Below are 17,931 nucleotides of genomic sequence, written 5' to 3'. Positions count from 1 at the left end.
AAATATAATGTTTTTCCAATATCAATGTTACCTAGTTGCAGGTCACGCTCAGTGATGAGTTCATGGTTATAATGTACATATCCCAGTACTGTAGCCTATATACTGTACACTGGCCCTATCAAGTTTTGTATTTATTTCATGTGTATCCTTTAATCTAATTGCTGACCCCTGCTATATGCAGTTTCGGGTTATGGTTCAGCCTTATCATTTCTATCATTTTCCGCATTATTATCTCCTACCTATTGCAAAAGTAACTGAAGTAATATAACTATCTTCAAAATGCTTTTTAAAATGTTTCTGTTTGCACACAAGGTCCTGATCACATAGTCATGAAAAACCCTGGAAACACGATCATTTGGGATTTGGGTTTCTGCCTGTAGTGGGGGCTGCACACTGACTGATAATTAAGAAATGTGATACTTATGATTTATCCTGAGTATTTTTTTTTTGGTTTTAGGAGAAAAAAGACTTCAATGGTGAAGACTAACAGGTTGTTTTTTTTCGCCCCTCCTCACTGAACCGAGACTAAACCCAGGTGACATATCAGTGGTCAAACACCTTTGTGACCTCGGTGACGAAGTTATTAGAGCCACCAGAGGGCGCTCTGTCACCACAGCGCTGCAGCAGCTCAACTCAACTTTGTGTTGAGCTCAGAGAGATCAAACCTGACCGCCACTGTAGCAGGTAAACGCACTTTAACTGAACACTCTGAATGAACAAACATTGTTTACACACACACACACACACACACACACACACACACACACACACACTATCTATCTGGAGGCTGTATTTCCACATTCCGCTCGGCGGGAGACACACCCTCAGATCCGCAGGACGAGGCTCCACCGGGCAGCTGATGGGATGCAGAGAGGAGAGAGACGCTGTGGGTGATGTTTGGATCCTGAGTCAGAGTCTCAGGGCTGCAGCAGAACTGGCAGTCATGGGTAAGAAAACACATTTTTACATTTTATTTTAAGTGCTGTCATCTGGATTGACGTTGATCTGTGTGTTTTTTTTAAACTCATAGAGCTTTTTGTTTTTGTTATACACTGCAAGGATGTTTGGTATATAATTACAGTAAGAACTTCAGTTATGGTGGGCTTATAACTTGTTTTGTGCAGGGCTGTGGCCAGATTTTTATCAACACTAAGGTCATGGGTTCAAGACCCCCCCCTTGTGCAACCCCACCTCTGTCAGAAGATGTTGACCAGACACCAAAATGTACATAAGATTGTCTCATTATTTTGGTTTTTCTGCATTTTATTGATTCAGTCAACTGTCTGATTATGTTGTATAAAGTTTATTTCCCTACATGCTGTTTAAACAACCTCTCCACACTGCTAAAATACTGACTCCTGAATTATTTAGATTTTCTTTACCTTAAATTAGTAATTTTATTTATATTAAGTACGAAAAAAAAGAGAGAATCAGAAAGAGTTGGAAACTAAAATTCCCAAATTCCCAGAAAATACACCAAGGACAGGCCCTGTGTGTCCTCAGTGGTGCTGTAGCTGCAGCCCTGGTTTAACACTCAGATATTTTCTGATGGAAAGTTGTTTGAAAGGAGAATGGAGGCCGTTATTTCAGAGGAAGCTCTGCAGCCAGAGAGGATGTAGCAACTCACATTGCTAGCGAGTGAGATCATCCACGTTCTCCAGATTTAAACCTCGCTCCTCTCGCTGGGCACACACACCCTGAGAGGACACGATCCAAGAAAATCCCCTGTTTGGATGTAAGGCCTTCACGCTCTTTAGGCTTAACTCTCAGGCTCTGTGAAGGTCAACCAGTGTCTCTTGTTTGTGTGTATTTTCAAAATCCAAAGAGCAAGTCATCTGTCAATATTTGGAGCGAACGCTTGCTTGATACGAATCTAGAAAAAGCCTCAAACAAGACAGATCTCCTCAGCTGTCAGATACTGAAACGTGTTTGGTTGAGAGTCAGCTCTAACCTTTAGACCGTCTCTGTTATCAGACCGAGATGAGAGTTTATCTGAACTGGTGAATGAAGGGAATTAGCAACTCATACAAATGTCTTACTTCATCCCAACTTAGCTCATACAAAGGCGTGAACTTTTGGATCGAAGAAATCCAAAGCTAAGCAAATAATTACGTACATGCAGCAACGCAAACTCTCAGCACTTTTCCTATTCTTCTTCAGGGTGGAGGAGCTTTGAATATACCGTCTGCTGATAGCTATCAGTTAGAACAACAGCACAGTGTAGCATGCAAATCATTTCTGAGTTAAAGGATATGAAATGCTGTGTACTATAAATAAACACAGAGCAGTAAAAGGGTCAGGTCATGTGGTAAATTCTCAGTTTGAAGTTAAGTTAATAAAGAAGAAATACACACACAAACTATTCGACCATGAACGTTTTCTTTTTAGATTTTGATCAGATATTCAACTATATTAACCTCCTTAGAAACATTTGGCGATAGTTAGGGGTCCTTTGTGAATAAATCTGAACAGACATGGTCTTACTAAACAAGCAAAGACAAGTTCCCTGAGGATTTATGGATAAATAACTGCTTTAAAATGAAGTTTCACAACAGAAATCCACAAAACTGATTCACGATTGAAATTTAAAGCTGCTATAATCAATGTCTTTATATTAAACGCTCATGTTTGATTATGCGAAAGGGATCGCTCACAATAATGAAACATTCTGCAGTTCCCCTCAGCCCATACTGAGCGTTTTAGCGTCTTTCAGGCGGTTTGTTTTTTGTTTTCAGACCTGCAACTTTAATGTTTTGGTTCACTCTCACCGCTCTCATTGCATCGTTCCCAGAGGCAGGAAACTTGTTTTCTGTTGTAAGGCTCTAAAAACAGACACAGTGAGTGCAGATAAAAAAAGAGCCAGATGTTTCCCTCAGGAGTTTGTGGAGACCAAAAACAGCTGGAAGAGAGTCAATACTGGACTTACACTCATGAGATGGACACAAACAGCGGCTCCAAACGAATGCCAGTGTTGCTCCATATCTGCTGGATGTTTAAATAAGCTGCTTGCTAATGTGTTTGCCATATCAACTAATGCTCCATGATAGCAACTAGAGCTAGACCAATAAATTGGCTGATAGCGGCTTATTGACGATAATTTGGTATTGGTGTGTATGTCAGGCAATCATTAACGAAAGAACGTAGAACAGAAATGTCAAACTAGGTTTGCTGTCATTTAAAAACAGTGACTACATCACATAGTTTGTCCACCAGAGAGCCCCGACAAGTTCATTTTGTCAACATGTCCAACTCATTATGCATCTTATTTTTAAAAAAAAACTATTATCAAGGATTCGTATCATCGTTGTTTTTTACATCAGTTTGTTTCCGCTGCTGCCGCCAAGTGGCCAAAAAATCAGTTACTGCAGGTTTAGCCAAGGAAACCTCATACCTGTATGAAAGCATGTCATTTTAGTATTAAGTCCCTGTAAAAGACATAATTCTATAATGCTCAGCTCTGTGTTAATCCTGGTGGTGTCACATGATCTCTGGAGGTGGTTTGAATTCAAACTGCCATCTTTAACCAACCACTAATGGACATTTAAGTGAAGCTAATGAGGTGGGGAAACCTGAAACACGCCCACAGAGTTCAGCAGGAAGTTTTGAATGAAATCCTCAGCAGCACTGGGAGGTTTTAAATGTCAGGGCGACTCGTTTTATCTGCACTGACTGAGATCCGTCACGATGGCTGCGTGGTCACAGACGATGGTTATCAGTAACTTTGTGCCCTGATGTTGATCTACGAGATCCTTGTGTTATGGTATCGTCACTGCACTGGACTGCGGCTGTCACGGCTCATGCTAGCCGCCCCGGTCTTCTTCTGTTTCTTCCAAACACAAAGCTGTTCAGCCAGGAAAGACCCGGCTTTGTATGATACTACTAGGGATAGTCTGAATCCAGGTCCAGATTATGATTTAGTACACTCTCTCTAAGCATTATCAAAAACAGCCTGCTGTTTACTCTGTCAAACACTCTTTACATTTTGGATATATTGGATCATCTATACAAGCACTAGAAAGTTATGTGGGGGTAGAGTCTTTCTTTCCTTTAACACACTTCCTGTATTTGTTCGCTTTTGGAGGCTGAGCATCAGCAGCTGCTCCTCTTATTTACATGTTAACTTTTTGTTTTGGACTTTTCAGGAGGAACTGCCATGAATTCTTTTCTACATACAGCTACATTTCTCATGTGAACTCATTTGAGTGTCTCAGTTTTTGCCTCATAATGAGCTTTTCTGGTCTGGGCCAGACTTACAATTTACATTATTTCAAGAAGTCCCCAGGAGGAAGTTGTCAAATAAACACAGGTACAGTTTATTATGCAGAGACTTATTCCACAGGTACAGTCACGTCTTAGTATTGAAACAATTAGGACGGATAAGGAAAATGTAAAAAAAAAAAAAAAAAAAAAAAAAAAAAAGAGCCTTTTTCCTGTGAGTCACAGTCCAACTTTCATCCAATATTGTTCACCCTTATCTTTATTTATTCCATGAACCGAAAGAAAATCCAGCAAAAAAAAAAAAAAAAAATCACATTTGTGAAGCTGGGGCAAGTGGATTTTTGGCATTATTGCTTAAAAATTAATGATTAACTGATTGTTTAAATTGATTAAATTGGACTGGATTAATTTTCTTACAGTCAAGTAATGGTTTCCACTTAAGCTGTTTCTTTTCGTTAGTCGTGACGGGATTTGTTGGGATTGGTCACTGTGTGTGATTTTTGTTCAGTTTGCAGCTGCTGTTGTAAGCCGCTCTGTTTCATCATCAGCAGGTGAAGTGAGGTTGCTCTTTGGTTAGCGCACGTCTAGATGATCACATACAGACCCTGCAGCTGACAACCGCGGCCCTCTTAAACCCTCCTCTGGTGAAGCATTGACCCCGTTGTTGGGGAGTTAGCACATTCCTGCCTCCTCACTGTGGAGCAGCTCTCAGCTCTTTATTGTGGCGGGCGATGAAGTCGACCGAACACACACTCCCTGTCCCTCTCTGTCTCTCTCCTCCTGCCTGCTTCACATGTCGGCCATTTGGAAAAGACAGGTCTTGTTTATGTCGACCACATACGCTTTCATGTTCAGGCAGCGTCACCGAGTGCATAGGAGTTTTGGGAAGTGACCAGCAATTAGTTTTCTTTTTTTTTGTTGTTGTTTTTTTTTCATGTCTCTAAGAGAAGGGTTTCCCAAATGTTGTCATGTCACGGTTTCCCAACTAAGACACACGTTGGAAATGAAACCTGAGGTTAAAGGAGTGATTTATGCTGCAGGAAATTACAGTGAAATTAAACAATTTCACATCATTTTGGGGACCTTTTTGAACCTCCTCGTGGTCATTTATGCTCCTTTCTACGAATGTGCTTTGATGTTGTCTGCTTTTTTTTTTTTGTCTTGTTTGTTTTGTCTGTTCCTTTTATTTTTCACATGAACCTGCCCAGGCGCTGAACACGAAAATGAGCTTTGAGGCTAAATCTGACTCAGTTTCATGTTTCTGACAGATAGAGTAAAGTTCTTTCTAGCTCCATGTTACCATCTACTGTTAATGCATCCACACTGTCTATGCAAAAACTATATGCTGCATTGTTACAGGTCGCATTTCATAATTACTTATTCTTTATTATCAACCACTTCAGTAACATTGTTACTGATATTCTCCTGAATTTTCCCCTTAAGTGTCTTCAAAGTAAGACAAAAACCTTTTCCACTCTACAAGTATATCCTCTATCTCTACATGCTCATACTGAGGCAGATATTGAAAGGCTTGATGCCTCTCTTGACTGCAGTGTCACAACAAGTTTTATTCCACAGTGTTCCCAGAAACATTCAAGACACTCTCTTGTATTAAGGCACAAAAGTAAAGATTCCCCTTTTATATTTTTTTATTACTATTGTTCCGACCTTAATAAACCACATGTATGATTGAAGCGTTTGATGTTTCATATATTGCATTTGCCGACTGATTATTTTCCAAAACATACTGCAGGCCTGTTTCACAGTTGTATCACAGACACACAGCATCAGACATCATTCAGTTAGATCTTGTTGCTGTGGTATTTGAGCGGAGCTATAGTGAGCTAGCGACAACCAAAAATGGAGAAGAAACCAAGTCTTTTATTTATTCCAAGTGTAGTGAGTAATCTTGCTTCACATTATTTGAATCTGTGTTGACTCTTTCATGCTCAGAGTATTTTATTTGTGTTTTTACAGCTGTGTGCTGGTTTTTATTTCCATCCTATATACTGATATGTGTATCTGAAGACATGTCAATAAAGTGTGATCGCCAGGTTGTATTGAAGTTGTTTTCCTTCATCATTCTGGCTTTAATTTAATCAAGTAAGACTTGGTGGAGTACGACCTCATCCTGAACATGAAGCGGATAAACGCAGAAACACTCACACCAATGATGAGAAGAAAAAAAGCTAGACCAAACAAAGATTAGTTGAGTTTATTCCTAAAAGAAGACAGTGTCGTGTTTTTTTTTTCATATTTACACTGAAGGCCTTATCATCAGATTCTGAATAAACTCAAAGCGCAATTTGAAGGAGACAGCTGAGCTTTGACCTGAGACATCTGCTGGGTTAGTGGAATAAACTAAAGCTGGTGAACGGCTTCTCGGAGACACTTTTCTGGATAGTGTTCTTGAAGCAAAACCTGGGACATGAGGTTTTGGGAGGTGTTAAGTTGTCTAGATAAGCTGCTTGTTGATCTATAGGCTCCGGCTCTCCCCTCCAGCGATGTTTGTATAACTCCAATCTGCCAATTAACAGCACAGCCCTCACGTGAGATGCATAGTAGCATCTGTTTCTTCTTCCACAGCCAAACACCGGACTCCTGATCCCCAGTGACCTGTGTCGCCATGCCAACTCCTACGGTCCTCACAACAACCACGGGTCCTCAGAGAAGTCGCTAGGGTTTACGAGCATATTTACATCTCTGTGAGCCTACATAACGTGGATCAGCCCTGAGCGAGAGAGAGACCAGGAGGCAGGTAGTGCTGAGGGAAAAGACTCGATAGATTATGACATGATAAACTCAAATTTTCAGCCTTTTGCTTCACTGTGTTTTTCTGTTGCAGAGATGGTTTTCCGGTGGAGTCTCCTGCTGATCTTCACATTGCTGGGGACGACGGGACTTGTGGTTGGATGTGTGTGTCCAGCAGCCACCATTTTGTCCCAGTTTCCCTCCGAGGTTCCTGCTGGCATCTGTTGCCTGAACTACTCCGGCTCTGCTGTCAGCCATGTGCGCTGGTCTGTGTTTACCAATGAGACAAACATAGAGACGCTGGATCTCTCCAACTGTAATATCAGTTCTGTTGATGCGAGCGGCAGAGAGGCTTCTACACTGCAAAAAGTTTACTTAGGTCATAATAGACTAATGGAGTTGCCAAGGGAGTTTCTGGCCGGCCAGCCCAGCCTGAGGGAGGTGGATTTGAGCGGGAACCTGCTTCAGGAGCTTCCTGAGGGTTTCCTCCAGGACTCTGACAACCTCCAGAAGCTGTATCTTCAGGGAAACCGGCTACGATTCCTCCCCGGCTCTGTGTTGCAGAAGCCCAGTCTGCAAAGGCTGGAAGTGGAGGGGAACCCCTGGGACTGCTCCTGTTTGTCACTGGAAGCCGTGGAGGAAGGCAGGAGGGCTAACAGGACCGCCAAGCTGCAGGATCTGCTGGGGAACCTCACCTGCTTCTCTCCGAGCCACCTGGCCGGCAGGACTGTGTGGTCGGTGAGGCTCAGCGACGTGTGCCGCCCCGCCGGCCTCACCGCACTCTTCATTGTGCTCCCCCTCCTCATCCTGGCTGTTTTGGTGCTCTGCTGGTGCTGCGGGAGGAAGAAGAAGAAGAAAGACACGCCTGTGTTCAGCACCTCAAAGAAGAAAGACTCCGGCTGCAACGGCCAGAAACATCGCAGCAAGCAGCGACCTGCGGCTGCTGAGCAGAATAAAGCTAAGAACTGTGGCAGTGAGGGGATCCTGAAGAACCAGCTGCTGCTACGCCCGGCATCCACCCTCCTGGGCAGCACCAGAGACATCTATGAAGAAGTGGAGATCAAGCTGGGATCGGTGGAGTCTCTTCCCCGAGTCTCCTCATACTGTTCCAGCTCTACAGAGGGGAAGCAGGGCTCCCAGGGGCCCGGCGGGGCCAGCAAGACAGAGCTGGACACAGTCAGTGTGACTGAAGTGATGAAAGACTCAGCCGACAGGGAGAAGGCTTACCTGACCCAGTCCACTGAATACTACAGCCTGGTTCCAGGCATCGAGCTGGAGGACTCGGACCACGGAGAGTATGAGAATGTGGACCTCTCATGACGCCATCTTAAAGGAATAGTTTGACATTTTGTCAAGTATGTGTGTTTGCTGCCTTGCTGAGAGTTAGGTGAGAAGATCAGCAACACTCACATGTCTGTGTGTTTAAAGCCCTTGAAGCCGATCGCTGTGAGCGATGAGGTCAGGTCCGACACCAACCACAGAAGTTTTTGATGAACTGGTTTAAAGTGGTGTGACCAACACAGCCCGAATGTACCAGACTTTATAACATAATTATGTACATTTTGAAACCAGGTTTTCAGGATCTTTAAGTAGCATAGCTTAGCATAATGACTTTAATCAAGGGTAAACAGATATAGCTTGGCGCTGTCCCAAGTTCAAAAACATGGCTCTTCTATTCTAATTCTCAACAAGAAAGCGAAGAAGTGTATTTCCACAAAATTTCAAATTACTCCTTTAAATGCACTAAAGAGTGTGTCAGTGTGTCAGTGTGTGTGCGCGTGTGTGTGTGTGTGTGTCTCAGAGAAAAAGCCAGTTGTCTATCGACACAGAGACAGTGTGGTCCGACCACTGCGGTATCACAATGTAAGGGGGAAGTGATTTAATCTGGAGCTTTTCCTGTGGGACCTGAGCAGCACAGTGACTGTTTGAAAGGGAGGCCCACTTTTTTCTCTCTGGAAAAAACAAGCAATTTGCCAGCTGTCATTATTCTATTTAATGCTGCGCTCCATGCAAATGTACACTTCGTGTTGTGTTCAAGTCAACAAAGAACAGGACATATTTTTAATTCCTGTGTTTACTTCATTCAAAGTCAAGCAAGCTTTTGTACAGTGTGTGCTTTCTTTTACCTCACCCAAGAGTCACTGTTATATACATCCAATTTTGACTTACCTACTTATTATTCTGCCCTACAGGATGTTCTGAATCAAACTCACCTGAAGCTGCACAACTAGAAATATAGGTGCTTAACAGTGACTAATCCCTTCGCAATGTCCCCAGTTAACTGAATGCCAAACGTGGAATGTAAAGCTTTGGTGAGAAGTCTAAATTTATATAAGTCATTAAGCAAAGGGTGAAATCACAGATGCTTGCACATGGCTTTGCTTCACAAACTGAAATGTGCACATAGGTTGGAAAATGCCACATCCAAATGCTGGTGAATGCTGGTTTAAGATAAAAATCTCTGTAGTGCCGGTTCAGTAAACTGAGATGTAGAGCGTTTCTGTGCAGCGGCGAATTCAACGTAACGACACTGGAGAGGAAACCTACACAAAAGAGGGAAAAAAAAGCCAAAAAAACTGAAGATCAGGGTCATCGTGGAGGAGCAGGACGCAGACAGTCGACTGTTATCTAACATGTTGAAAACAGACAGGCGTCTCACTCTCACACTTGTTGGCTTTGAATGCTAATTGGTTTGTGTTCAGTGAGACAGAGTGAGCGAGGGGGCAGCGAAGGGTGTGGAGCTTCCTGGAATTTAAAAAGAACCGAGGTGTATTTTCCACACGGGTTCTCACATATTTTCCATTAAGGCTTCATTTATCAACATTATGAGATTTATTGCGCTCCCAATGCCAAACGCCTTTAGGTCAAAAGACAAAATGACAAATGTTGCATTTTGTTATTTTTAGTTCAATTTCTTCCCAGTGTGTCGAGACACTGAGGTCGCGTCCTAGATTCCTTCTCTTTTTTTTCTAATACTTATTTTTGGGAGGAACTGTGGGGGTTTTGGAAACCTGGAGGGAATTTACAATCTCCAGTTGGTCGTTCACTAAACCCTGCCTATGATTGGTGATGTCCAGTCATAGCCCACCAATAGTAACTAGCCAATATAATATATAAGCCCAGCCCAAGTCAAGCTTTGGATTTCTCCACATGTTGCGAGATACTTGATGTTTAAAGAGTGAAAACACAAGAGTTAAATCATAAGGAATGGATTACACAGCCCACAGCTGAATGTCAGTTCCAGGCTCAATGAGCATGGGAAAATGAGTTTGAGCTCCCATTGTCTTCATCCCACTGATAATACCACGACTAACCAGCCCGTCCCTTCAGCCTCAGTCTTTAACCATCATTCTGTATCATGTTTGTAGCCATCAGTTGCAGGCGAACGAGTCGGCAGGAAACATTTAATTACATATAATTAACTTATCCGTTGGGGGAAATCGGCGGTGACCAGTTAGGAATAAAAGGCTGCTTTTGTCTTCCTCTGTCTGAAATCAAAAATTCATTGTGTTAAAAACAACACAAAAATTGATGGTAAATCTGCCACTGTTATAACTGTAAACTGCCTGATGGGCCATATGACAAAGCAGAGGTTGACAAGCATAGAAGCAGGGGGGCTCACTGAACTGCAAATTAAAACATTAAACATACTGTGTTATTAGAGGATGAGTGGGTTTTGTTTTTACTCGATTACTTCAACTTGACTACGTCCAGGCCAACAGAATGAAATAAAAAATAAATATAGAATAAATATATAATATAACAAATAAAATTTAGAAAAGGAATAACTGAATAAATTAAATATCAAAAATCCAAATAATTTGAACATTTCCTGAGTGGTGAGGGAGGACCTGTGACCTCAGTGTTTCTAAAATCTTTTCTACAGCCCTGATTGTGAAAGTGAAATAAGGTATAATGTCATATTGTATAGTAGCATGAATAATTCTTCATTTAAAAAAGAAAATGGATGAACTGGTTTGACACAATAAAAGCACTGATCCTCATCTTTACGTTTGTGCTTTCAGATGCGCTATCTCGATCGTTTTTTTGTATGCAACACTTTTGAATATTGTTGAAAGAAAATTAAATGTTTTTTTCAGGATTTCTGCCTCAGGACTGTGTTTGATGATGTCGATTAATAACACAACACATAAGAGATGAAGTTAAAAACCAAACTGTGTTATCAGCTCACTGCTCCAGATCTTTTCATATGATCTTTCTCTGTGGCCCCTCAGCTCTGTCTCACCCGACAATGACCCAGGTCGGCCCCCAGCTACCTGAAATCCTACTTTTCATTTCAGCTCTAATTTCACTCACCGTGGGAAGCTGTAATTACTGCATTGGGTTACAAAAAACGATCGGCACGGAGCTGCTCTCTCTGTCCTGTTCGCAGAGGTCTCAGCCCCCTGACCAGTATATCCAGTAGCTGAGTCCAGGAAATGAGTGGGCAGAAACAGTTGTTGGAGTATCCATGGATGTTAATCTTGGAGTGAATTTCATCTAGATCAAGATCACTGACCAGCCATTGTGTTTTCATCTGATACACAGGAATGAAACGCAAACATACAGGTGTAAAATATTTGATTTAGTAAATAGTTTCACTGACAGAAGAGCAATAAGAAATGGAAATTAGGATATTTACATTATGAGCCGTATAAACAACAATATAAAAACATAGCTCTAGGAAAAACAGACAAAGTTTGCATTACTAACAGCTGATCCATACGTCCTCAGATAAGAGGCGTTATAAATTAACATCTAACACAGTATTTACAATGTCAAATGTTCTTTTTATTGTTTTCTGTCAATATAACAGCCTTTGGGTGTCTTTGTTTATGAAATAAATACAGACAGTGACGCCTCAGGGCTGAGGCCGGGAGCCATGCTGCACGACACACCAGCGCCATCTAGTGACGGGAATGGAAACTAACATTTATTAGGTAAATGCACTGTACATGCTGAAAATACTTCATTGTGGCAAATGCATAAATCTGTTGGTAATGAGTGCAATAAAAAGCGAACAAACACTGAGGCTCATCAGTCTACTGCAGCTGAAGGAGGGACACAGAGTAAGGCAGAGAACAGGGAAGTCCACCACTCACTTGTCCAGGCTGTGACGGAGGATGGATGGCCTCATAAATATCATGTCAGGGGAGAGCAAACAGAGTCAGCAGATAAAACCCTGCTGGGAAAAAAAAAGAGTGTGACTTACAGTGGATTTGCTGTAACGATGTGAAAAACAAACAAGTGAGTGGAGCTGCAGCAGCCAATGACAAAGGCTGAGAGACGGGTGGGATGGAGCCAGCTGACAGTCTACCTGCATCATCCCGCAAAAGATGTTTGGACTGCTGTAATCACAGCCACTGATGGCCAGAACAGTAAATAACAATCTGTGTGTGCTTTGTTTGATTTTCTATGGCAGGGTATTACAGTCACTTAGATAACAGGTCCAAAGTACTTGGTTGATTTTTGTAGCACCTGTGAAAAACCTATTAAAAATTTAGAGCAACACGTTAATATCCAAATCGTTTTATACCGCACTAAAGTTGGAAACCCATTTACAGAAGTGTCCTGGCCAGAAATAAAACATAGAGGTTTAAAAGCTTCTAACACAGATTTAAAATAGATTCTAACATATAAAGAGAATAATCAGGGTTCACATACAAGACCAGAAAGATAAAATAACAGTAATAAAATTAGCTCTAACAGGTAAAACAGAAGCACAGTGGACCATGATTTTTTAAAATAAATAAACCCTAAAACAAGTGACACAGCTATCCACTATATTCTTCATTTCAATAAATAGTTTAAAATACTGCCTGTGAGATCGGCCAACCTCCAATTCAAACTGAATGGATTTAAAAGCTAAAAAGAAAACAGGTTTCTAAATCCAATTTCACAGCTGAGATCTTCATAAAATGAAATGTTGGTCTTGGACATGAGGTCCTGTTTGTAAAACCAGCTGTAATTGGTTTATTATGGCCTCTAACAACACCCGAGTCACAAAGTCTGTTTTTGTACCAAATGCATTCCTGACTGAGCAAATACTTCATCTGCTGAGAGGGTCACTTCTCCTGTATCCTTTTTAATGTATTCTTATTTTGAGCTTTTTTTGATAATATGTATATACATATATACAGTATAAATATGTGTAACCTTTGTTGAATTTAGGTAAAAATGCCTCCATGTGTGTATTTATGAGTGTATGCAGGCAGGTTTATGTACTGTATGAACACACATGTAACATGTGTACTGTATGAAGTAAACTCTACTGTACATGTACAGTATATGTATCCATTTTCCCTTTTTCCTTGTAACACTTTGTATTTCTGGTTTTGTTAAGTGTTTTTATTATAATTGTTTTGTTTGTTTGTCTGTTTGTTTTTTTCATTGAAACAAAAATGCCAACAGAGCCTATTTTCAGTGAGTCAGATGTGAGGATTTGCTGCTTTCTTTTGTGATAATAGACTGAATATCTTTGGGTTTTGAACTGTTCGGTTCACATGAAACACACAGTTTGAAGACATCACCTTGGCTTTTTGTCGTTTGTGCTGGGGCATATTCTTTTCTGACAATTAGCACACAAAACAATTAACTGATGAATTGAGACAATAATCTTTAGATGAATAAATAATGAAAACATTGGCCAGTCAGCGCCCACCACGGTTCATTTGACTATTTTGGAGACTTTTATCAACTCCATGAATTGTCACTGAATAATAATCAATACTTATTAACAGTGGGGGTTTTAGTAAGAGCCTTTCAGATTATAGAAAAGATCTGGTAACAACTTAAACCAATATAATGACAACTGGTCACAGCATACTTCAGCAAGAGGTTGTTTCCACTGCACTCACTCACTGTAGGTGTGTATCTCTTTAGGCATGAGGTTCCCAGGTAATAAATTTAAGATGTTAATTTATGGCTGCACATAGGAGACGTTTAAATTGAAACCCAGAGTAAGAACTTTTCTTCTTCCCAGGACAACAGGATTCAGCACAGGACCAGGTGATACACCTGCTTTCACAGGTAAGACGCAGCTTAAGTTTTTGGGTTTTTTTTTGTATGTATACATCACGCTTAATGTATCACACATTTCAAACAGAATCAGTATTTTATCTTATGCTATTTTTGCAGGAATTTTGTGCTGTTACACACAGTAAACATGACAGTCTCTTACACACTGGAGGTGGCTGACGTCAGGTTTGGTGGCTTCTCCAAGCTCCTGTTCAGGTGGAAGGGGAGCATCTACAGGCTGCTCTACAAGGACTTCCTGGTGTTTTGTGGGGTGTATCTGTTTTTCAGTGTGTTTTACAGGTAAATGAGCTGGTTTCATCTTTTAATTCTGCCGCAGTATGATCAAGTTTTAGTGCTTTTTGTCTCCCGCTGGAAAAGTTTGATCTGCTTCACAGGTTCCTCCTCTCGCCAAAGCAGCAGGACCTGTTTGAGCGTATCGCCCTTTACTGTGATCAGTTCACCAACACCAACTTTATCCCAGTTTTGTTTGTCCTGGGTAAGTCCGACTGAACTGGATCCGTCTTAAACGAGCCACGTCAGAAAACACTGCAGGTCGCCTTCACTGATATTTCCTGTCCCAGGTTTCTATGTGAGCCTGGCCTTCAATCGTTGGTGGGGTCAGTACACCAGCTTCCCGCTGCCTGACAACCTGATGATGGTGGTGTCCGGAAACGTCCACGGGGCCGACGAGAGGGGTCGTCTGCTGCGACGGACCCTCATGAGATACGCCAACTTATCCTCAGTTCTTATTCTCCGCTCCATAAGCACAAGAGTTCACAAGCGTTTCCCCACTTTGGAGCACATTGTGGAGGCTGGTGAGTCCAACAGTGGAGCCACACACAAAGTGTATTTCGTCTTGTTTGGACATTTTTACTTCATTTTAACTTTATTAGCTGTAAAACATGGGTTCATACAATATGAGACAATACTGGATGTAACACTCTAAGTTTGGAGTACTACATTTTTCGCGATTCAAATATTTCTCTCTCTCTATTGTAAATAGCATCACTTCATTTATGATGTACTTTTAGGGCTGCAACTAACCATAGCCTTCAAGCCCCAATTTTCATGCAAATGTCTGTTTTGTCCCAAACCCAAAAATAATTAATTTACTATCGTGTTAAAATGACTGCTATTTAATTTTCTGTCAATTGATTTTTTTATGGAGATGTTTTTGTTTTGTAAAATATAATAATTTCCACATTTACTTGTCTGCAAATTTAAACTCGAATATCGACTACCTTTTACACCTGACACCAAAGTGTGTAACGTGTGTGCAGGATTTATGACCACGCATGAGCTGAAAAACTTTGAGTCGCTGCACTCTGATTTCAACAAGTACTGGATGCCTATGACGTGGTTCTCAAACCTGGCAGCCAGAGCGAGAGAGGAGGGTCGAGTGAGGGACGACATAGCTCTGAGGCTTCTGATGGACGTCAGTGATTTGTTTTTGTTTCCTTTCCTGCAGGCCAATGAAACAACTACATACTCTTAACATTTTCCGTGCCTTACAAAATGAGAAACAGACAGATCCTAAATAACACACAGCCCAACTGTGAGTGTTTAAAATACTCTGCTGTGTTTGCAGGAGCTTAACAAGTACAGAGGCAAGTGCAGCCTCTTGTTCCACTATGACTGGATCAGCATCCCTCTGGTCTACACTCAGGTAGGATAAGCCAGTGGTGACATGTAACTAAGTACATTAACTCAAATGCTGTGTATTTGAATGTTATCACCATTCAAAGGAAAATATTGTACTTTATTTCAAGATTTTACATACTAAACATTTTTCATGCAAAGAAAAGCAGAATATTTGTTGCTTCCAGCTCTGAAATGTGATGACGTGCTGCTTCTTCTTTGTCATTATTCTTCATAATTTTATAAATCAAGCCACGCTATGACGTTGCTTTGGACTTCGGGTTATTGTGATGGGAATTTTTCACTGTTATCTGAAGTTAATGGACCAAACAATCAATCAATTAATCGAGGAAATCATCAGCAGATTAATCCAGAATAAAAATAATCATTATAGTTGCAGCCTTACAAAAAATAGTTACAGCAGTAAAAATGTTGCTTGCATATTGATGCATGATTTAAAATAATAATCTAATGATATAGTGTTATTATATTATTATAGTTATTATAGTGTATTATTAGATATATCTAATAATATATTAGTATAACATTGAGAGGAGTCATTTCTCTGCATTGAGTACTTTTACTTTTATTGCTATAAGTACAGTTTTCTGAGTTTACTTATATATCTTTACTTATGTAACAATGTAGGACTTTAATGGAGTATTATTATAATGTGGGATTAGTGATTTCACTTAAATAAAGGATCTGAATCCTCCTCCACCACTAGGATCAGCAGTCAATCTGCCTGAGCGGTTTTACAAGACAAAGCTGCTGTTCATCTTTTCTCTCATTCGTTTTATTTTGAAATGCAGTCATACTTCATCACCTTTAGACAAAATAAATCCAAAATTCATTATAAAACTGACTTGATCACCGTCTTATTGCTTGTCTGTGCAGGTAGTAACTATTGCAGTTTACTCCTTTTTTGCCTTCTGTGTGATTGGCCGACAATTCCTGAACCCTGAGAAGGGATACAAGGATCACAAACTGGACATGTACGTCCCTGTTTTCACCCTGCTGCAGTTCTTCTTCTACACTGGCTGGCTCAAGGTAACACAGCACATTCATGTATGACTTGTAGTAACAGGTTTTGTTATGATTTGGTGATCACAGAGCGACTTCATCGTGTGTCCTTTCTGTAGGTTGGGGAGTTGATCATCAATCCATTTGGCGAGGACGATGATGACTTTGAAACCAACCAGCTGATCGACCGAAACATTCAGGTTTTTCCTCTCAAGGTTTCTCTCCAGTATAACCACTGTAAACATCTAAAAATGAGTCCTAACTGACCTCACTTTAATTCTGTTTCTCTCTCTTGTAGGTCTCGATGCTGGCTGTGGATGACATGTACCAGAACCTGGCTCCCATTGTGAAGGACAAGCACTGGGCGCAGAGTAATTTCTCTATCCCTTACACTCTGTCGACAGCAGCAGAGACTCTCAAACCAGCTTTCAAAGGCTCCACCTTTGACATGAGGTTAACTAATATTCACCTTTTATATTTCACCTTTTGCTGCTGCTACTGCTGCTGCACAGTCCAGAAAAAAACCCACAACCACTGCAAAACTTGAGGTCAAACTGTCTCCCTTATTTGCAGGATGAGTGCAGAGGATCTTGAGATTCACCAGCCTGAAGAAGCTCCTGTACAGAAACAGTATTTCCCTCTGAAGGGCTCTCTGGGTGATGGTCTCAACAGTCTTCTGCAGAGGGGTAAAGGCATCCTGCGTGGCGGGAGCCTCCCTTCTCTGATGGACGTCTCATCACACCCAAACGAGGAAGAGGATGCTGATGTTTCCCCTGAGGGTGACGTCAGTGCCGCCAACCACAAAGAACAAGAAAAGACATTGATTAAAATTGCAGTGGAACATAACTAGTGAAAATAACCCGACTGTGATGTAACCCCTTTATCTGTAACCAAAAGTGAAAACTGTTATTGTATGAAATATTTTTTGATTTAACGCAAGTGAATTTATTTGTGAAATAAAATATATTATTATGACAGTCTGAAAATGAATGCAAGCAAAAGGTTTCTATGTTAATATGTTAATTTTCAAGATATGTTATAATCTCAGGTCATTTATGCACAACTGCACACTGTTATTGCACATCAACAGCTCACAAACTCTGAGCCAAATTGAGATCATTATTCCCTAATCTGGTTTGGCATCTTTTTCCCATCTAGCCTCATTACCCACATCATCCCTATATGATAATACTGTGAAAAAGAATCACTATTAGTTTAATACAGTTTTTTTTTTTTTTTTTTTTTACAGTCTTAGTTTTCTTGTTTCAATACATGTCACAGGTC

General features: G+C 40.9%; 2 protein-coding genes across 2 annotated transcripts; both read left to right on the top strand.

Annotated features, from left to right (window-relative positions):
* Nucleotides 1–388: 388 nt before the first annotated feature.
* Nucleotides 389–11,071, top strand: LOC111668367 (uncharacterized). The gene is made up of 3 exons (XM_023424411.2): nucleotides 389–947; nucleotides 6,805–6,976; nucleotides 7,064–11,071. The coding sequence occupies exon 3, from the start codon at nucleotides 7,066–7,068 to the stop codon at nucleotides 8,287–8,289; it is 1,224 nt and encodes a 407-aa protein (XP_023280179.1). The 5' UTR covers nucleotides 389–947; nucleotides 6,805–6,976; nucleotides 7,064–7,065; the 3' UTR covers nucleotides 8,290–11,071.
* Nucleotides 11,072–13,956: 2,885 nt separating this feature from the next.
* best4 (bestrophin 4) lies at nucleotides 13,957–17,633 on the top strand. The gene is made up of 10 exons (XM_023424467.2): nucleotides 13,957–13,998; nucleotides 14,107–14,286; nucleotides 14,382–14,482; nucleotides 14,568–14,801; nucleotides 15,267–15,421; nucleotides 15,575–15,652; nucleotides 16,522–16,674; nucleotides 16,767–16,847; nucleotides 16,946–17,100; nucleotides 17,221–17,633. Exons 2-10 carry the CDS (start codon nucleotides 14,135–14,137, stop codon nucleotides 17,495–17,497), a joined length of 1,386 nt encoding a protein of 461 aa, XP_023280235.1. The 5' UTR covers nucleotides 13,957–13,998; nucleotides 14,107–14,134; the 3' UTR covers nucleotides 17,498–17,633.
* The last annotated feature ends 298 nt before the right edge of the window (nucleotides 17,634–17,931 follow it).

This window comes from Seriola lalandi, unplaced genomic scaffold, assembly GCF_002814215.2.
Source record: "Seriola lalandi dorsalis isolate HSWRI2012SDOR001 ecotype SW California unplaced genomic scaffold, Sedor1 jcf7180002054736, whole genome shotgun sequence".
Lineage (NCBI taxonomy): Eukaryota > Metazoa > Chordata > Actinopteri > Carangiformes > Carangidae > Seriola > Seriola lalandi.
Note: the sequence above shows the minus strand (reverse complement) of the source record. Positions and strands in the feature narration are given on the sequence as shown.

Bases quoted from the DNA above. Each gene is read 5' to 3' on its own strand.
- LOC111668367 (XM_023424411.2), top strand. From the start codon at position 7,066: ATGGTTTTCCGGTGGAGTCTCCTGCTGATCTTCACATTGCTGGGGACG.
- best4 (XM_023424467.2), top strand. From the start codon at position 14,135: ATGACAGTCTCTTACACACTGGAGGTGGCTGACGTCAGGTTTGGTGGC. The intron at 14,287-14,381 runs GTAAATGAGCTG...TCTGCTTCACAG, and splicing joins TTTTTCAGTGTGTTTTACAG to GTTCCTCCTCTCGCCAAAGC. The intron at 14,802-15,266 runs GTGAGTCCAACA...ACGTGTGTGCAG, and splicing joins GGAGCACATTGTGGAGGCTG to GATTTATGACCACGCATGAG.